The sequence below is a fragment of the Camponotus floridanus genome, unplaced genomic scaffold (genome assembly GCF_003227725.1).
Source record: "Camponotus floridanus strain SB8 unplaced genomic scaffold, Cflo_v7.5 scaffold56, whole genome shotgun sequence".
NCBI lineage: Eukaryota > Metazoa > Arthropoda > Insecta > Hymenoptera > Formicidae > Camponotus > Camponotus floridanus.
Window position 1 is genome coordinate 767,606 of NW_020229725.1, and position 17,176 is coordinate 784,781.

A 17,176-nucleotide genomic window follows, 5' to 3' on the forward strand; every position below is an offset into this window, starting at 1 on the left:
GCAGCGATAACATTTTTTTTCTCCACTTTTGTATTAAAAATGCTTCAACAGTACCCAAAAATTTTTTCCATAGAGCAACGTGCGTTTCTTCGGAAAAGAATTCAAACAATCTCTCTCTGTCGGCACATATAAACGTAACAAGTCGTATAAAATAAAGCAATTAAAAATTGACAATAATTAGTGTTCGAGAGCAAGAGCAATTACCGTATACATACATGACATTAGATCTTAGCACAGATATGATAAGGCGCATATATTCTACTCATCGTCAACGGCGAGTAAAAGGAAGGTGTAGTACGCATAATTTTTTTTATCTTTCTGTTTTTGTATCACTGGTATGTTGAAGAGTTCTAGGCTTGATCTGGAATAGGAGACATGATATGATTAGATGATTGATACAAAGAGAACAGGGATTACATTTGGAACTGCAAGGTGCAGGATTATCTAGGCAGTTATCGGTCAGATGTGTCGTTAGTGTGTTGTCGCATACTGTAACGCACGAACGATTGATTTTTCTTTTTTTTCCATTATTTTTCATAATTAATATAATTCTACTGTTGTTTACACTCATTAGGATCATCGCCTTGTTTCCCACCTGAAGGCGCATTAGTAGGAGATGAACCCTCTTCTTCCTCATCCTCCTCGTCGACATCATCGTCGTCATCTCCATCCTCCTCGTCTTCGTAATCTTCATCTTCATCCTCTAAACCTTCACCTATATTTTAAAATTAATCGTCTTATAAAGGAAGAATACTTGGAGATACATTTACAAATACATTACGAATATTGTAAATACAAGTATATCTTTAAAATTAAATATTTTTTGATCTATTACATCGTGCGCGTTTCTAGTTGTTTAGCATGGCATTTATAAATATATCACATGTATTTATGATATTCGTTTTATCGGGAAATTATAATAAATATGCTTATGGAAATTACCTGTGTAGTATAGTACGGCTCTAGGAACTATGCGTTCTCTAATGTAATGACCTAATTCAAAATCGCTGGTCAGTATAGCTTGAGTTTCATCGTCTATATCGGCTTCCGAGTCTTCTGGCACTGAAAAATATAAATTTACATTAAAATTATAAACGAAATGAATATAAATTCAATATACAGAAAGATTTGATATGAGATATTAATTACCGATTGGCGGACTAAAGAAATTAAAGAAGGAATCGTTTTGAACTGTTTTGGTCACAGTACGCATAGATCCTCGAGATTTATGCTTCTGATTTTTCTTAATGGTTTTTATCGTTACGTTCTTGCCCTTTTTCCAATCAACAACGCAGCCCTATGTAAAAGAGATTCCTTTTTTATAGTATTATAATTAATATTAAAGACTAAAATTAAATAATAAAAATTTTACTTTGCATTTATATATCTCAGGTCCTTCAAAACTAAATGGATCATTTTTTTCTGGTGTACATTTCATGATGTATTCTTTAGTGAGCACTGAATTTGAGAAATATTCATTTGGTGTAAAATGGAACTCGAGGACAAATCCCTAAAAAATTAATATATACTTTAATTTAGTTTTTTTAAGTCATATTATCCTACATGATTACTCACCATTGGATTCGATTCCAGAAATTTAACTTTAATATCATTTAAATGTTTTAGGATCGGCTCGTCGTGTTCCTGAACCATATCGGCTAATGTACCTACATTCTTAAATATTGTTAACCAAAAATCTGGGATGCCTTTAGTGTCGTCCTCGTTTTCCGTTCTATGAAAAGTCATAATATAAATTAATTTGCGCAACAATTGCTTACAATTCCAAATAAATTATTTAATATGACTTTTCCTCTTAAGTAGATAAATACATATATGTATATATTATCCTACATAAAAACGTACTCATCCTTATTCTCTGTATTATCCTCAACTTTCGCTTTTTCTTTCATATAATTACTTAGAGTTTCCTCATCATCATCACTCTCCCAAACGCATTGCTCATCCGTTGGCTCATGTGCACCAGATACTATCTCACTCCGCTTCTGATATAAAGGCGCACACATTTTATAGTATTCACATTCCAAAGCATGAACTTCTTCATAAAACTTGGCCTCGATATTAGTAGTAACAAGCTGCAATTGTTTCAGTGCTTTGATCCTGCGTTTGACGGAAGCAGGAAGAGACTGCATTGGCTAAAAATACAATAGTATTTATGAAATTTTGATTTCAGTCAAGTGTAATACACAGTAATTATTTAAGATTATTATTACAAGTATTTAATTTGCATAATTAATAAGCTTATAATTTTTTTTAAATATGTTTTTCTTTACAATTTTAATAACAATTATTAATTTGATATGTTTACAATATATAATATGCAGATATATAATTATATAATTTGATAAAAAAATTAATGATATATATATCTATGTAAAGATAACAAATCGAATAATACATATATGAAATGAATTGCATGACAAGTATATGAAATGTATTTATTCTATCAAAATGTATCATTCTATCTTGTCAGTTAAGTGGGATATAAAAGCAAACAAGCATTAGGAAGCATGCAGTTTAGAAAAAGACTTTTGCAATATCATCATAATTGTAAACATTTAACAAGATCAGTTACAATTTATATAAATCCAAGAATATATAGATTCGTCGAGTTTACAAGACGCGAAATATTGCAATACCTCTAACAGTGGTGTAGTAATACAATCTCGAAGAGCTTCTAACACTTTAGTGTTACGTAAAATTTTTGGTTGGTCGTTATCATCTTCATCTTCGACAGATTCCGTAGCACTAGTATTGACGGCGCGTTCCGGATCGGTTGTCATATTACTACAATTCAAATGTATCGCTATCAATCTCTTTTACCTTTGTACATCTCTTTAGCGTCAACTGTCTATATCGATCTAACATAGAGTCTTTTAGAGTCCGGTCTTTTTAAGTTATAAACTTGTTGAATTCTGTTTGCAATTATAACTTTGTTGAATTTTATGTAGACTGAGGATTTTTATGTATCTATATATTTCACACTTGTATATGATCGTTTTACTTTGCTCGCTAAAGCAGTGCTACAATTTATGCAAAAGTGTACATTGCTGGGTTCACATAGATAAAAAGGCAAGCAACCAATCGAAAGGGAATTTGATTGCAATGTAATTAAAGAATACTCGTAGCATAATTAAAGAATGGAAAAAACATTTATATATGTAGTTCAATTATATATGTACAATGAATACAGAGAGAGGGAAAAATTCATCTCCAAGTGGCATAAAGGTGATAATTAAATGTGTGTGGGTGCAAGACAAAAAATTTAATATAAAAATTTCTGTTCTTTAAATTCTTAATAAAAGACAAATCTAATGGCACATCTGTTTTAGGAATTAGCATGAAATAGTCTGCAAAAAAAGAAAAAACATTTTAATACAAATTTAATTACAAAGAGTAAATTATTCAGGGTACAAACTTGAGAAATTAACAGACATTAAATTTCTCAGACAGGCAAGACAAGAGTGTGCAATGTGACAACGCAGTGCTCGTAAAATGTGCTCCGAATTTACGATATATCAAAAATCTCCATATAAAAAAAGAACAAGATTGCAAGAAATTACACAACTTCGATGCAGCCACGTAATAAAATAATACGACAAATTCACGAAATACATATGTCGAGAGATGAAATGAGATTCTCACAATTCCGTTGAGATTCAAATCGCGCTGATTCACGTGGCAAAAATTTCGCTCAAATCTACGATCTCCTTTTTTTTATTCGATATCTCCTCGATAAATCATAAAAGCCGATTACGCGCGAGGCTGACGTCTCGAGATTCGCCGAAAGGTTATTAGAAGCGATCGCGAGGACAATGAGGAGACACGAGTATGCGGTGTAAATTGAACGCGCGTCGACGAAGCGCGATGAAAGAGCGTGAAAAATAGCAAATAATAGGCTAAAATTCAAGACGCTAGTCGCGGTAAATTTTCTCGCGTCGGGAAAAAATCGCAGGCGAAAAAACGTGCGCACATGGGGGTCGATGGGGTCGAGAGGAACGCCTGTCTCAGGATAAAAGACGTGAAAAAGAACGAAAATGGAGGGAGAGGGGAGAACAAAGTGCGCGCGCGAGAGAGGAAATACGTCGCGGCGAATGTGCGTGTGAACGCGACGTGGAAAGATCCCATCTCGTCGCGAGAAATCGGGCCGGATTCCTCGAATGCGTTACCTTCGTATCACGGAACTGATCCGCAGGAGAAGAGACCAAGTCTGACCGAAGCGGGGAATGAACGAACGACTGCGAACAACGGATCACACGCACGGACCGGTCGCTGCCTCTTGACCGTTGATCGCGAGGAAACGCGCGATACGAAGAGGGGCAACGTCTCGCGCAAACGGGTGGCTGTGGTTTGCCGCGCGGCTGAAGCTGCAGCCAATCGGAGCTTGGCTCCGACGGAAGACCGGCGAGTTGATTGGCGTTGCCTAGAGACCCTATAACAAGCGTCACGATACAAAATATCCATTTTTCATTGGTCCGTACATTTTTTGTCAAGTCTTACTTATATTTGAATTCTGGTCAGCATATTTTAGGAAAAGATATTTTTGTCTCATCTGTAAAAGTAATAATTACGTGCTCTGGTATCTCGTTTCATTTTATTTCTTTGGTGCAACATGCATTTAAATGTTTATATATAATTAAAATAATATATTAAAAAAAAATATATATATAATATATATAAAATATATAAAATAATATATAAAAATAATATATAAAATATATAAAAATAATATAAATAATATAATAATATAATATAACATAAAATAATATAATATTATAAAAATAATATATAAAATATATAAAATAATATATAAAATATATACATAATAAAATTGATAAATAAAATAAGGGTGAAGGATGAACCTCCTAAGCTCTTTGTTATGTAATGACATCGTTGAAAGACGAACGGAGGTCGCGAATTATCATTGGCTCGCCGAACGGAAAGATCGCGGTTCATGGAAACCGTGACCGAATTCAAGATTCGTCATCCGGTGCAGCGTCTACAATTAATCTCGTGAACTGTGGCGTTAACGAAACTGAAAATACAACGAAGTGTCTTGTGTTCGCCGCGGTTATGTTCGCGACGAGATCCGACTGATAGATGTAAAAAAAATCTTTTTTTTTCCCTCTCAATCGCAGCGATCGCAACGAGTCGTCGTCGCCGTCGTCGTCATCGTCGTCGTGCTCGTCGCGATCATAAAAATCCCTCTTCTGGCTACGCCAACGCTTGTTTCCGAGAGTGCGAATACCCGGGACGGTGCGAAATATGCGAATACGTTCGACTCGGTAATATTTCGGCCGCGAAATATGTCAGCGGACACGACGGATCCGGACGGGATTGTCGAGACGGAACATACCCACGATGGCTACCTCGTCGACGAGGTCGACCACTCGACGATCGACCTGTCGGACTTATCTCTCGACAATAACGACGATTGGTGAGTGTCAATGGCTCTTTAATTATCTCAAATTATTATTATTCTTCTCGTTTAACTGTATTAAGGCTGAAGACACTTGGTCTAAATTGGAAGAAGTACGAGGATTTTATCTTTATTTCCATTTCCATTCTTTACCTTTACGTTGAGAAAAAGCAAATATGTTTAGAAAAATTATGATAAGAATATAATAGATGAGAAATGTATGTGAAATGATATACATCCTCTCAATATTATTTGCTGATTAAAAAAAGAATTATTATGTTAATTAAAGATTTTCTCTGTGCTCTCCATGATCTTTATTCTGTACATTGCTTGCTTTTTTGAAATAATTTTAATTTCATTTATGGATCTAAGAACTGTATATTCGTTCACTTGTTAGTTTATTAATTAATTTAGCACATTGTGTTAATTTGAGAAGAATGAATAAAACATTTTTATTTATCTATAATCATATAACATGATAATTTTACAACATTATAGTTGTTATTTAAAATTTGATACTTGAGTATCGAATATCTTTATTGCTTCAATATAGTACAGAATAATAATATAGCAGAGTTGATTTCAAATAGCTCTTCTTTTTTTCAGGTTGTATATGCCTTCGCAATGCTCAACCGAATCTGCAATCCATGATCTATACACCTGGTTGAAAACAGAACCAGAATTGGATGTACAAAGTATAAAACATAGTATTTTAATAAGCTGTTTGCAAAATATTTCCAATTTGATTTATAATCTTAGAGATTTATGTATTACTCATATTATAACTTAAAATTTAATGTTTTTCTAGGTAACAAAAAATACATTGATACAAGAACATTTACAAGACCTAAAAAACGATCGGTTCGAATGAGTTTTGAGTCAATTTTTGAAGGATTACCACCTTCTCCCACGACAAATACATCAAAGATACAAAATGCAGATGTTACGCACACAGAAAATGTAAGTTATTATTTTTAATCAATATATTCTCAAGAATAGATATTTATGGAAATTAATTAAAATTGTATTCTTTTATTTTATAAAACAAATTTATAGAATAAATTAAATAAAAAAGTATTTTCTCAATACAATTATTTTAATAATAATTTTTACAATAATTTTTAAATTATTTTACAATAACTATAAGTTTTTAATTTAATAATCAAAATTTGTAATACGTTAATGTATTTTGATGCGTAATATGTACTAATATTCTATAATTGATCATATTACAGATGGAAAAATATTTACCTCCAACAATGGTAGACAAAGAATCTGTGCCACCAATGTTAAAGTCATCTGCCAAGACAGCTGTAAATATTTTATCCAATGACAACTTTTCAGTAATATCAGGCCAAGAAAGCATGGAAGCATTTTTGAACATGTCGCAATCTAAAGGAATTGATTCGTTCATAAATTTAGGCGAACCCGAATTTAATGATCCATTAATGAACGTCTCACAGCCTTCTATGTTGTATACATCTATTATTTCACCTATAAACGATTCTACATTTGTGGAAAATGACACAATATCCATAACAAATAAAAATGCAACTCAAAATGTTATAAAAGAAGAGTCAGACTTCAATAGTATGAATGAAACATTTATAATGCAAAGTACCGACAATACGATTACACTGGATAATATGTATTGCACAAATACTTTAAATAAAATCCCCAAACAGTCTGTTGAACTGGATAAAGGATTAAACGAAACATATGACACTGAAGCTATCGAAACGTTAGCATTACAATCAAATCTCAACAAAGAAGAAATAGCCACTTTGTCTTCCACTTTTGTAACCGAGCCTAATCGAGCTGATGCTACTTTCGTACAATTATCGAACGAAGTGAATAATATTGAGCCATTAGATACTACGTATTTATCTTCGGTGAAAAACGCCGATAAGAAAAATTCGCCTGTTTCGATTGAGAATGATATATACAAGTCTACCGTACAACATGCGGATTGGAATGTAACGTGTGATATTCCATCAACCGAATCCGCAACAAACATCTTAGATATATCATTCAAGGTGCCTACTCATAATCAATCCACTCCGATGAATCCAAATATGTTGAATCCAATATCGAAATTCGCTGTGAAGCATCTCGATCAACCGCGACAAGCTATGTATTCCACGTTAAAAGCTCCCACATCGTTAAGACGAGAGTTGCTGGCAGAGATTCAACGAAGTGGCGAACGCAAATGGGATTCTACATATAACCATATCCCTGGTGATCATCTCGATTCAAGAGACGCAAAGGAGAATATTCGTAAAGTTTGTAATGAGGACGAGACTGACAATCTTCCATTAAACAGATATCAGACATATAAAAAGTCGGTGTTGACAAACCAGTATAGAAGTCAGAAAGAAATCGCTCAAAAAGAATTATCAACAGACCAACGTAAATTTTATACTTTTACAAAGAAGAGCAACAATAATCCTGTCGAAAAGACTGATGCTATTGCTAGAGAAAATGCTAAAATACAGAATCCAGATATGGATGGTACGTTCTGCAAACCTTTGCCGCCAAAAGCGCAACAAAAACAAACCGTACCGAGAATGCTGTCAAAATTACCAAAGTTCTTACAAAAATCCAATCCCAATCTTGTGTCGAATTCGCTGAAAGCTGCCAGCGGCGCATCTACTGGCTATGCGAGCATATCCAGCGTGGGATACATCAAAGGCTCGCAACCCAATATTGTGCAAAGAGACATCACGGAGAGATCACAGTTAGCGAACAACAAGTTGTATTTATACAAATTGAAGAGCGGTTCCGAGCAACGGTTGCTCGAGCAGGTTAATGCGAATACGAATATTCAGTTTCCGATAAAAAGTGCGATAACTGCCGGCTCGACGGAGAGCATAGAAAGCACTCAGAGTACCCACAGTGTTCCTGACATGGATGATAGACTCAGTACGTGTTCCGATAGCAGCAGTCACAATTCGTGCAACAGACGCACAATGAATATTGAGCAGTTGCATCAATTAGTACGAATGCAGGAAGAGAGTAAGTGCTGAACTTTTGCTATATATTTAGATTTATGTGATTTTAAAATAAGACAAAATTAAAATATCGGAATATAGAAATTTAGAATTAATTAAACATATAGTAGAATGTAAAAATTTAAATTATAAAATTTTAAATAAAAGTTTAGGATTTAGAATCAATTTAGCATAAGATAAATGTAAAATTTATAATTAAAAGCATTGCTTTAGTAAGATTATTGATAAAAAATAGTTAATTTTAAATTTGTATCTTTAGGTTTACAACAGGATTCAGCACCTAAACCACATATACGAGTTTTAGAGAACACTTGGGTCGAAGCAAAGACGGATTTGCCTTCCCCGATTTTGAAAAATGGCATAGAATATGATGAAATTGATAAACATTCACAAAATATTGATTTAAGGATGAAATGTAGTTCTCCATTCAGTCCTACTGGGTCTAGTCATGCATTAAACAACGACGGTAATTAGATTGATCTTTTTTTAAAATAAAACTAATAAAAATTAGTAAATAATTTAATTTAAAATAAATAAGTAAATATTTTAATATATATTTAAAGGAAATCCTGAAGGCAATATAACAAAAACCAAGGATGAAGTTGCGATAGTTGAAAAGACAAAGGTATGTTTTGCACAAACTTATAGTAACTTATAGTATTACAAAATCAACATCATAATATGGATTAACAGCTCAAATTTATTTGTATGTTACTTTTCCAATATGTGATTTATATTTATTTGCTTCAAAATTTTATTGTTCATGTATCCATATCAATTTCAGATTAGAAAAAAGTTTTAATTTATTTTTAATTAATAATATTTTATTATTTAATACTCTACACATTCTTATAATTCTCTTATGCATAATCTTAAATAATAAATGTTACACTTATAATCTTCTCACATATAATTAATTACTAGGTTAATGAACAATAAATTCATTTTTTTACTGTCAAAAAACTCATTTATAAATTATTATTAATGAATAAATTAAATAAATTATTAATGAATTTGTAAAACGATTACATAAACACATTAATTTGTAGGATCCAAATCAAGTAGTGCCTAAAATTGAGAATAAGACTCGATTAAGACAGCCGACCAATTGGAATGCCGGAAGCAAGCCGGCTGCTGTGATAAGTGGAATTCCTAGACCTGCGTCGCGTATACCAGCTCTCAGATTTATTCGACCAAACGCGAAAACTGCTCAAACCGATCTGAAAAAAGGATACACATGAAATTTTGAACGGTAAACAAAACAAAACAGGCAAAAAACATTTAAAAAAAGGATCTTTATTCGAATATATAATTTAATATCGCGTGGCTATTAGAATAATGAGAATATTTTTAATTCTATTATATAGAAGTTTCTCAGAGCTGAGATGAAAAGTCAGTATTACTGAGCTTCCAAATCGAACAATGAGAAAAGATAATAATGTTTTATGTTATGCATATTTATTTGTTTGTATTGCATTTGTAAAATTAGTAGTGTGAAATTTTGTGAAATCATTATTTCTATTTAATGCATTATATGTGCAATTATATGTGCATCTTTTGTCACGATTTAAAGCATTCAAAGCATCATTTTCTTGCTGATGCACATTGAAAATATTTTATTTTGTACTACAACCTTGTATACAAACTTGTAAAATATTTCAAAAAAGAAGTTTTTTGTCCTTATATTAATAAGTAGTAAAAAAAAGTCGAATCTCTTTTGGAAAAAAAATCATCAAAGAGTCGTAAATTTTATAATTGCCAAAACTAAGCTTATATCGTTTGTAATTTCTATAGGATGTAGAAATTTAAATTTCTATTTGGTACTTTATACAAAAAACTGAAAAAAGCATTGCTTTTATACAATGGTCAGTACAAGCAACCGATCTGGAAAATTCTTGTATATAAGAATAATATAAATAATATATAACATTAGAGATTATTTAAGTTATCTTTTGTTAATAAATAATAAATCGGCCGCAAGTTATAAAAAAATCTATTCGAAGAAAAGAAAGACTGCATACGTATCATATTTATAGAAATAATTCAGTCTTCAGCCCTTGTCTCCGTCCCGCTTGACAGGGTGTCTTTCTTTTAAATAAATTCGTAATAATCCGTTTTTGTCAAATCATCTGAAACATATCGTATATTTACATCGTACAAAGAATCTATAAATATATAAAGAAATTAAAAGTTGATATATAACGATATATAAAAAAATTGTTCGATTCATGCGTTCATATCATCATCGTCCAGAAGAAATCTGAACAAATCGACCATTAGAACATTGGCGACAATATGAGTTCGATGATTTTGAGCAGAAAAATAATATAAATCATAAAAATATTTTGTGATTTGTTACACGTGTTATTGCTTGTAGATAAATATGCATTTTGTAGAGTTTTCGCTTTTATTCTTTTTCTTTGTGGACTTCATATTTAGCACACAATGAACAAATAACGATTCGTATATTTTGCTTCGTTATTTAATGAAATTTCACTACTTCTAATTTAATATCAATATTCCTAACAGGAAATTGTCAATTATAATGATTATACGCCATAGTAAACACATATTAAAATATGTTATTTATATATTAATATAAGTAATATTTTTATCGTGGGAAATGTATTATAATATTCTATTGAACGAAATATTCTACAATTAAAATGCAGAAATATTTAATTGAATTCTTACATGCTACTGATATTTATTCTGCAGGAAGCATAAAATGTTAACGCAAGGTAATTTTAATCGCGAACCAGAATTGAGAAGTAATGTGTAATTCGAGTGTAAATAATAAAATGAGAAAGAGATCGTCGTACATTGTAATCTTTATTTATGTCAATAAGTGCTAGACCTGAAGTGCCTTTATTGTATTAATCAAGATACAAACAGCGGTCGTTTATACATAAAAATACAAAAACTAAGAAAATGCGCTCACTAATCTAACAAGTTTACTGCCCAAATAATGCTGGGAATATTTAATGTTACCTCTTTTTTATAAATCTTGTAATAATAAATAATATATGTTATTATACACATTTTCGTCTGTTGTCTATTTTAATAAAAACTCATCCAATTTTTATTCGAATACTGTAAATCCCCTTCTTTGCACATCTCAAAGATAAAAAATTTTATCGAAATTTAATTTAAATATCTGTGTCCTAAATACGTGATTAACATTATTTTTTTTATTTCACTTCAAATAATAAACTATGCATTTGCTTAAGGAGTGCAGTTTTATTATGCAATTCCTCTATTTTCTATATATATTATGCAAATATGTGTGAATAACTTATTACAATAAAAGACTAGAATCTATTCCTTGACTATAGATAAACGTATAACTTATATCAAATGCGTAAAATATTTTTTACCCTCTGATAAATATTTAATAATTAATTATAATAGAAATATAATAAAAACATTTTTGACAATATATATGAGGTACAGATAATATGCATGGAATTGAATAGTAATAATAAATATGTGTCTCACTAAACATAGATTAGTGATGTGGAAACTGCTTCTACATACACACACACAATAATTATGTAAAGTGAAATATGAAAAGATTTATAATGTAAATTATGTATAACAAATGAGTAAATTGATTGTATATAAATTATGACAATTAGAATTGTCATATAAAACAGATTCTTATACAGGTACTTATTTAAAATATTATTGCAGTAAATATGTATAGTCGCCAAAGGTAATTGCCAAATATTGCTGCATTAAAAGCTACTGTATTAATTAGTATTTAAATAATTAAAACATCTACACATCAGATATTGCCATCTAACAACTGACAATATATTTAAAAAATTCTGTCATGTGTTTACAAAAGATCCAAAAAATTCAATAAAAATACTTTGGTCATTTTCTTATATTTGTACCTAAATAGTATATATAATATATATAAATAATATGCAAACATTTAATTAACTTTAGATGCATCTTAAATTATTTTTTAAGACATTATATTTTGTAATTTAATTTGAAGAATCCATGATTATTTCTAGTAGATAATATAAATTGATGCAAAATTGTAAATAAAATTCACATATATAATATTTAGGTAATAATTACAAATAATTATTATAATTTTCGACATATAATTTTAATGTATCTTTAGCATTAATTTAAAAAAATTTCAATTGTTTTATAATATTAAGTGCATCAGAGAAGAAACTCGATTGAAGATGTGCTTGATACTTATTTCTGAGTAGTAGTGTATTGTACTATGTGCTTCATATATTTAGATGTGTTCAAAAAGCTTTTAATAATGGTGAAAATTGCACATCTCCATACGATAAGTATTATGGTAAGTATACAGTAAGTATAGATTTTTACACATATAATCTTATTACATAATCTGAGAATTTATGTGTGTGAGTTATAGTAATAGTGAACATATATAATTAAATATTATATATTATATTATAAATTAAAATATTATGTATAAATATATATTATATAAATTAAAAAATATAATCATGGAAATATATATGAAATGTATATAAAAGAATTACGAATTTTTCATTAATTTTATTATTAATATTTTGCAATATTAATAATGAAATAAAATATTTAAATTATTTGTTTTGTAAACAATTTTGCCATCCTATAATCTTTTTCTTTTTTATCACAATCGATATGATATAATCTTTTAAATGCACAATGAATATCATTATGAATATCATGCCAAGGCACTGTAAAATCATATATTTATGGCTTATCATTTACAAACACCCTGTGCATGAATCACTATTCTTAAAGTATATCAAATGTTTGATATAAAAATGTACTGTGTTAATTTTCTAAATTACTGACCAAGAGATTCATATGAATTTTTATAAACCGCAATTTTATGTCAGTAATTAATTTTAAAGAAAAAATGAAAATGATCACAACGTAACGTGCAATATTTCAAATGTAATGTCAGCATTATCGAAATATTTATGAAAAATTCAACATTTTTTTATCATGAAGAATGTAGCAATAATTTCATTATACATTTAATATAGAAATATTAGATTTACTAGACGAAATATATGAAAAGTGAACACACATTTACAGTGATTCTCATTTCACGTTTTATCATATAATCGAGTTTTTATAAAACGATTCAATATACCATATTCTGATATTATTCAATACTATAAACTGATACTTATTGCTAATATATTGATTGTCCATTAAAATGCTAATGATTTATAATGCTATTATAACTCGTGCGGGCAAGTATATATACTTAACTGATAGTTTACATTCGATCGACGACATCGACGCAATCGCGCTTTTATTCGCACGCTAATTTACTGTCGAAACTACTCAGAGCAATGGCAAATGCCTGGACTGTACAAAGGGGAAATCTATAATCCATTGTAAAAACATCTTCTGCAACACGTCCGAATTGCATCACAACATATTTCACTGAAATTAATTAAAATCCACTATAATCATCATGTACGCAATATATGATCATCAATATATAATTTTATATATATCCTTACTATATTAATATCTCCAAATGAATTGGTATAATTAAAATTTCATAGAAAACTAGAAATTAAAATATAAAGAGAAAATGCTTGCTTCTCTCACCATCGCTATCGTGGACAACTTGAAAATTTTTTACAGATGCTTGAGTTACCCGCCCATGGAAATTAAGCACATAAGACTGTGACTCGTCGTTCCACACAGGAGTTTTATTATGTAATTCTATTAAATTGTCCATATGTTTCGATTTCCAACGTTCTGAAAGTTGAAAACAAAATTACAATATATACAATATATATTGTAATGACATATAATTTTTCCTTCATAACTTTTAATATTATACATAAAATAATTTTAAATATACAGTAGCAAAATACAATATACAGAAAGCAAAATACAATAAATAGAAAGCATATATTATTTCATTAGATATTTTTGTAATTTGTCATACAGATCTAGAATACATTTTATTTGTTTTAATTTTTCATTATTTTATATACTTTAATTAAAACTATAATTACCAAGTAAAGTTTCTGATTCGTCTCGCGGACATATCTCCACTCTCTTTTGATCGGGCGTCATGCCTGGTATGATGACTGTCATTTTACGTGGCCCTTTAAAACCTAAAACGTTTGTGTCATACACTACCGCGGCTAATTCTTGCCGCGGATTGAAACGCTCGTCGCGTTTGTCATCCTTCATCAGCGAGTATCCATTGTCATAAATTGTGAATTGTGTTCCCAAAAGATTTGATCGAAGTTTACCTACGTAAGACTCCCCTCCTCTCGAAAGATCCGTAGGATCGGTTGAGATTAAATAATTACTTGTTGCGCTTTTTTTCCTTTTTCGACCAGCCAATAGGAAGATCTGCAAATATATTACATACAATATACAATTAATATATGAAGATCGAAATAACAAATGAATAAATGTACCTTTTTTCCATAATCACGTTCTAGATGCAAGAAGTAGGTCGGGTAAAGACCACGGTCCATTCCTTTTCGATCGCGCGTTATTCGACATTTATAATACATTTTCTTATTTGCTGGTTGTAACACGAATTGTTCAATGTTACCTTCAACATTTCCTTCCAATTCTGGACTCTAGCAAATCAAAAACATAAAAAGCAATTATTTAAATATGATTTTTTCATTTTTAGAGTACTTATATATAATTATCAAAAAAATTGTAACAATGCATACGGAAGAATTATCATCTCTATTAATAAGAGTACTAGTTCCTTCCGATGGTGCCACTCGAAGGGGCGAGGAACGTGGTAGAGATTCTGAAGGTGAATGGAATTCTATGGGTGATGATTCTTCGTCAGCACAATCAACACTTTGAAAACTTTCATATAGACTTCTTTCATTGACCACTGCTGTAAAATAAATATTAATATGTACTTAAACACGTTGGTTTAATTAGTGCATCAATTTTAGTATATTGTGAATAATTCACAAGGAGTCACATCTTTGTATAATTTTTCATTTTTTTATTCCAATAAGAGATTTAGATTAAATCTATTAAAATTTGATCAATTGAGCTGAATGGGATCATCTTTATTTAGTTCTGTCCCATTTCCTGTCTTATGTCTATATGATGTCGCTATATCATGTCTTCATATGTTGATAATCGAATCATGGTCTTTCTTTTTTACTATATATTGAAGACATATATGTTTTGATTTGATAAGTTAATTAAAAGTTAATTAAAACAGTTTAATATGATTTCAACAGATTAATATGATTTCTAGGATATTATAGACGTATATATAGAACTATATATAAACTATTATGATATATAATCATATATGTATTTAATATATTTTTAAATAATTTAATATCAACTTACCATTAATTGTCCCTTCACTAGTTTTTCTCTCTGTATATGGGCCTATATCTGTATTTGTTTGAGACATAGTATATTGTAATGGGCCATCATACGCTATAAATATATTATAATATCTTTACTAAAGATAATTTTGATATTCTATAAATTGCATTTATGATAATCATGATCAATTGTAATTGTAATCTTACTCATTAATAATTACAAAATAATTTTATTTTCATATTATATTACCATGAAGTTCCTTGTTTGGATTCATCCACCTATTGGAATGACTCGTAAGTTGTGCACTGGATACATTAGATGCCTGGACCATTCCACTTGCACCAGTTTGCCTTTTCTGTTTCATCTTTTGCGCAATTAACTGTCTCTATATTAATTGACGAACAATATAAATTCATTGTGATATAGTATAATTTGTCAATATATAAATAATAAATAGAAAACTAATATCTTGATTCAAAAGATTATTAAAAGATTATTATATCAATATATAAGTTAATTTGATCGCCAATTCACAAATCCATAAATTTCAGTTCTCTTACATGACCTATTTAATTTTGAAATATATTCCTTATATATGTTGTGCAAATATAATGTATATTTTTTTAAATATAACAAAAAGAAAATATCAATAATGTCAATATATTAATCATAAATCTTCCTCTTCAATCTTATTCTTATAAAGACAAAAGAAATTCAAGAATACTTGAGATTATTGGCTATTATTACCCAAGCTTTCGAGCGTTCATTAATTATTTATAGAACAGTTAATTAAAGATTTAACATAAATTTCAATGCTTCCAATTGCTCGTGTACATAATTGTACGTAGCCAGCAGTAAATTACTCCGTTATTATCCTAGATTTTCCATAAATTCGTCCTTTTCGTAAAGTAAGTAACATTTTTGAAAATTAAATAGGTCGCGCTGATGAGAAACAGGGTTACATGCTCCGAGGCAAAGTTTACATATCGAAGGTAAAAGACTCGCGATTAACGTTATCGTGCTTAAATCAAACCTGCTGCTCCAGCTTCTGCTGTCGCAAATCGAGCGATGTCATCTCGCGCGAAATTGGCAGATCACAAGTCAACAAGATACGCGACAAACCAGCCGCTGACAAACCAGCTTTGTTTACGTCAAACACACTCGTTCATTTACGGTACCTAGGCAACCGTTCACTCCAAATTGGATGGCGCATCATGACCTTCATGATGAATCCGCAAAGATGAAAATTAAATGACATTTTCGTCGCGTCATGAAAATACGTACATTTACCAAAAAGTCAAATTAGGGTGCGTTCGGTTTTATGTACGAATCATTCGAGTAACCAATCGACACGAAAGGGACAAAGATTTCTTTGCTCCGATTGGTCAAT

The 17,176-nt window shown here is 30.3% G+C and overlaps 3 protein-coding genes across 7 annotated transcripts; 1 reads left to right on the plus strand and 2 right to left on the minus strand.

Annotated features, from left to right (window-relative positions):
* Positions 1-8: 8 nt before the first annotated feature.
* LOC105251891 (nucleosome assembly protein 1-like 1) lies at positions 9-4,456 on the minus strand. 4 transcript variants are annotated; one of them, XM_011258987.3, is made up of 8 exons: positions 4,188-4,364; positions 2,658-2,805; positions 1,864-2,153; positions 1,576-1,732; positions 1,373-1,510; positions 1,150-1,297; positions 943-1,062; positions 9-715 (listed from the first exon to the last, which is right to left on the minus strand). In XM_011258987.3, the coding sequence occupies exons 2-8, from the start codon at positions 2,799-2,801 to the stop codon at positions 552-554; spliced, it is 1,161 nt and encodes a 386-aa protein (XP_011257289.1). In that variant the 5' UTR covers positions 2,802-2,805; positions 4,188-4,364; the 3' UTR covers positions 9-551. The 4 variants fall into 4 exon arrangements, with proteins under 4 accessions (XP_011257289.1, XP_011257290.1, XP_025268513.1 ...); XM_011258988.3 differs by lacking the exon at positions 4,188-4,364 and adding an exon at positions 3,664-3,908; XM_025412728.1 differs by lacking the exon at positions 4,188-4,364 and having other exon boundaries at positions 9-361; positions 596-715.
* A 564-nt stretch (positions 4,457-5,020) lies between these two features.
* LOC105251889 lies at positions 5,021-10,771 on the plus strand. The gene is made up of 7 exons (XM_011258983.3): positions 5,021-5,455; positions 6,044-6,132; positions 6,246-6,397; positions 6,673-8,452; positions 8,708-8,914; positions 9,012-9,073; positions 9,498-10,771. The coding sequence occupies exons 1-7, from the start codon at positions 5,325-5,327 to the stop codon at positions 9,687-9,689; spliced, it is 2,613 nt and encodes an 870-aa protein (XP_011257285.1). The 5' UTR covers positions 5,021-5,324; the 3' UTR covers positions 9,690-10,771.
* LOC105251890 (protein king tubby) lies at positions 9,628-16,974 on the minus strand. Of its 2 annotated transcripts, XR_003123414.1 has the most exons (10): positions 16,820-16,974; positions 16,036-16,171; positions 15,805-15,897; positions 15,156-15,331; positions 14,889-15,056; positions 14,475-14,820; positions 14,059-14,211; positions 13,711-13,887; positions 10,470-10,577; positions 9,628-9,668 (listed from the first exon to the last, which is right to left on the minus strand). XR_003123414.1 is itself a non-coding variant. In XM_011258985.3 (8 exons), exons 1-8 carry the CDS (start codon positions 16,859-16,861, stop codon positions 13,754-13,756), a joined length of 1,248 nt encoding a protein of 415 aa, XP_011257287.1. In that variant the 5' UTR covers positions 16,862-16,974; the 3' UTR covers positions 13,493-13,753. The 2 variants fall into 2 exon arrangements, 1 of the variants encoding a protein (XP_011257287.1); XM_011258985.3 differs by lacking the exons at positions 9,628-9,668; positions 10,470-10,577 and having other exon boundaries at positions 13,493-13,887.
* Positions 16,975-17,176: the final 202 nt, after the last annotated feature.

What these genes read in the sequence shown, in the direction of transcription:
- LOC105251891 (XM_011258987.3), bottom strand. Translation starts at nt 2,801, where the DNA reads ATGACAACCGATCCGGAACGCGCCGTCAATACTAGTGCTACGGAATCT. An exon ending in TTACTACACCACTGTTAGAG is followed by an intron (nt 2,154 to 2,657) that starts GTATTGCAATAT and finishes TTGTATTTTTAG; the next exon opens with CCAATGCAGTCTCTTCCTGC. An exon ending in AGCCGTACTATACTACACAG is followed by an intron (nt 716 to 942) that starts GTAATTTCCATA and finishes TTTAAAATATAG; the next exon opens with GTGAAGGTTTAGAGGATGAA.
- LOC105251889 (XM_011258983.3), top strand. Translation starts at nt 5,325, where the DNA reads ATGTCAGCGGACACGACGGATCCGGACGGGATTGTCGAGACGGAACAT. An exon ending in TCATGCATTAAACAACGACG is followed by an intron (nt 8,915 to 9,011) that starts GTAATTAGATTG and finishes ATATATTTAAAG; the next exon opens with GAAATCCTGAAGGCAATATA. An exon ending in CGATAGTTGAAAAGACAAAG is followed by an intron (nt 9,074 to 9,497) that starts GTATGTTTTGCA and finishes ATTAATTTGTAG; the next exon opens with GATCCAAATCAAGTAGTGCC.
- LOC105251890 (XM_011258985.3), bottom strand. Translation starts at nt 16,861, where the DNA reads ATGACATCGCTCGATTTGCGACAGCAGAAGCTGGAGCAGCAG. An exon ending in AGCAGAAGCTGGAGCAGCAG is followed by an intron (nt 16,172 to 16,819) that starts GTTTGATTTAAG and finishes CAATTAATATAG; the next exon opens with AGACAGTTAATTGCGCAAAA. An exon ending in CGAATCAGAAACTTTACTTG is followed by an intron (nt 14,212 to 14,474) that starts GTAATTATAGTT and finishes TTCAACTTTCAG; the next exon opens with AACGTTGGAAATCGAAACAT.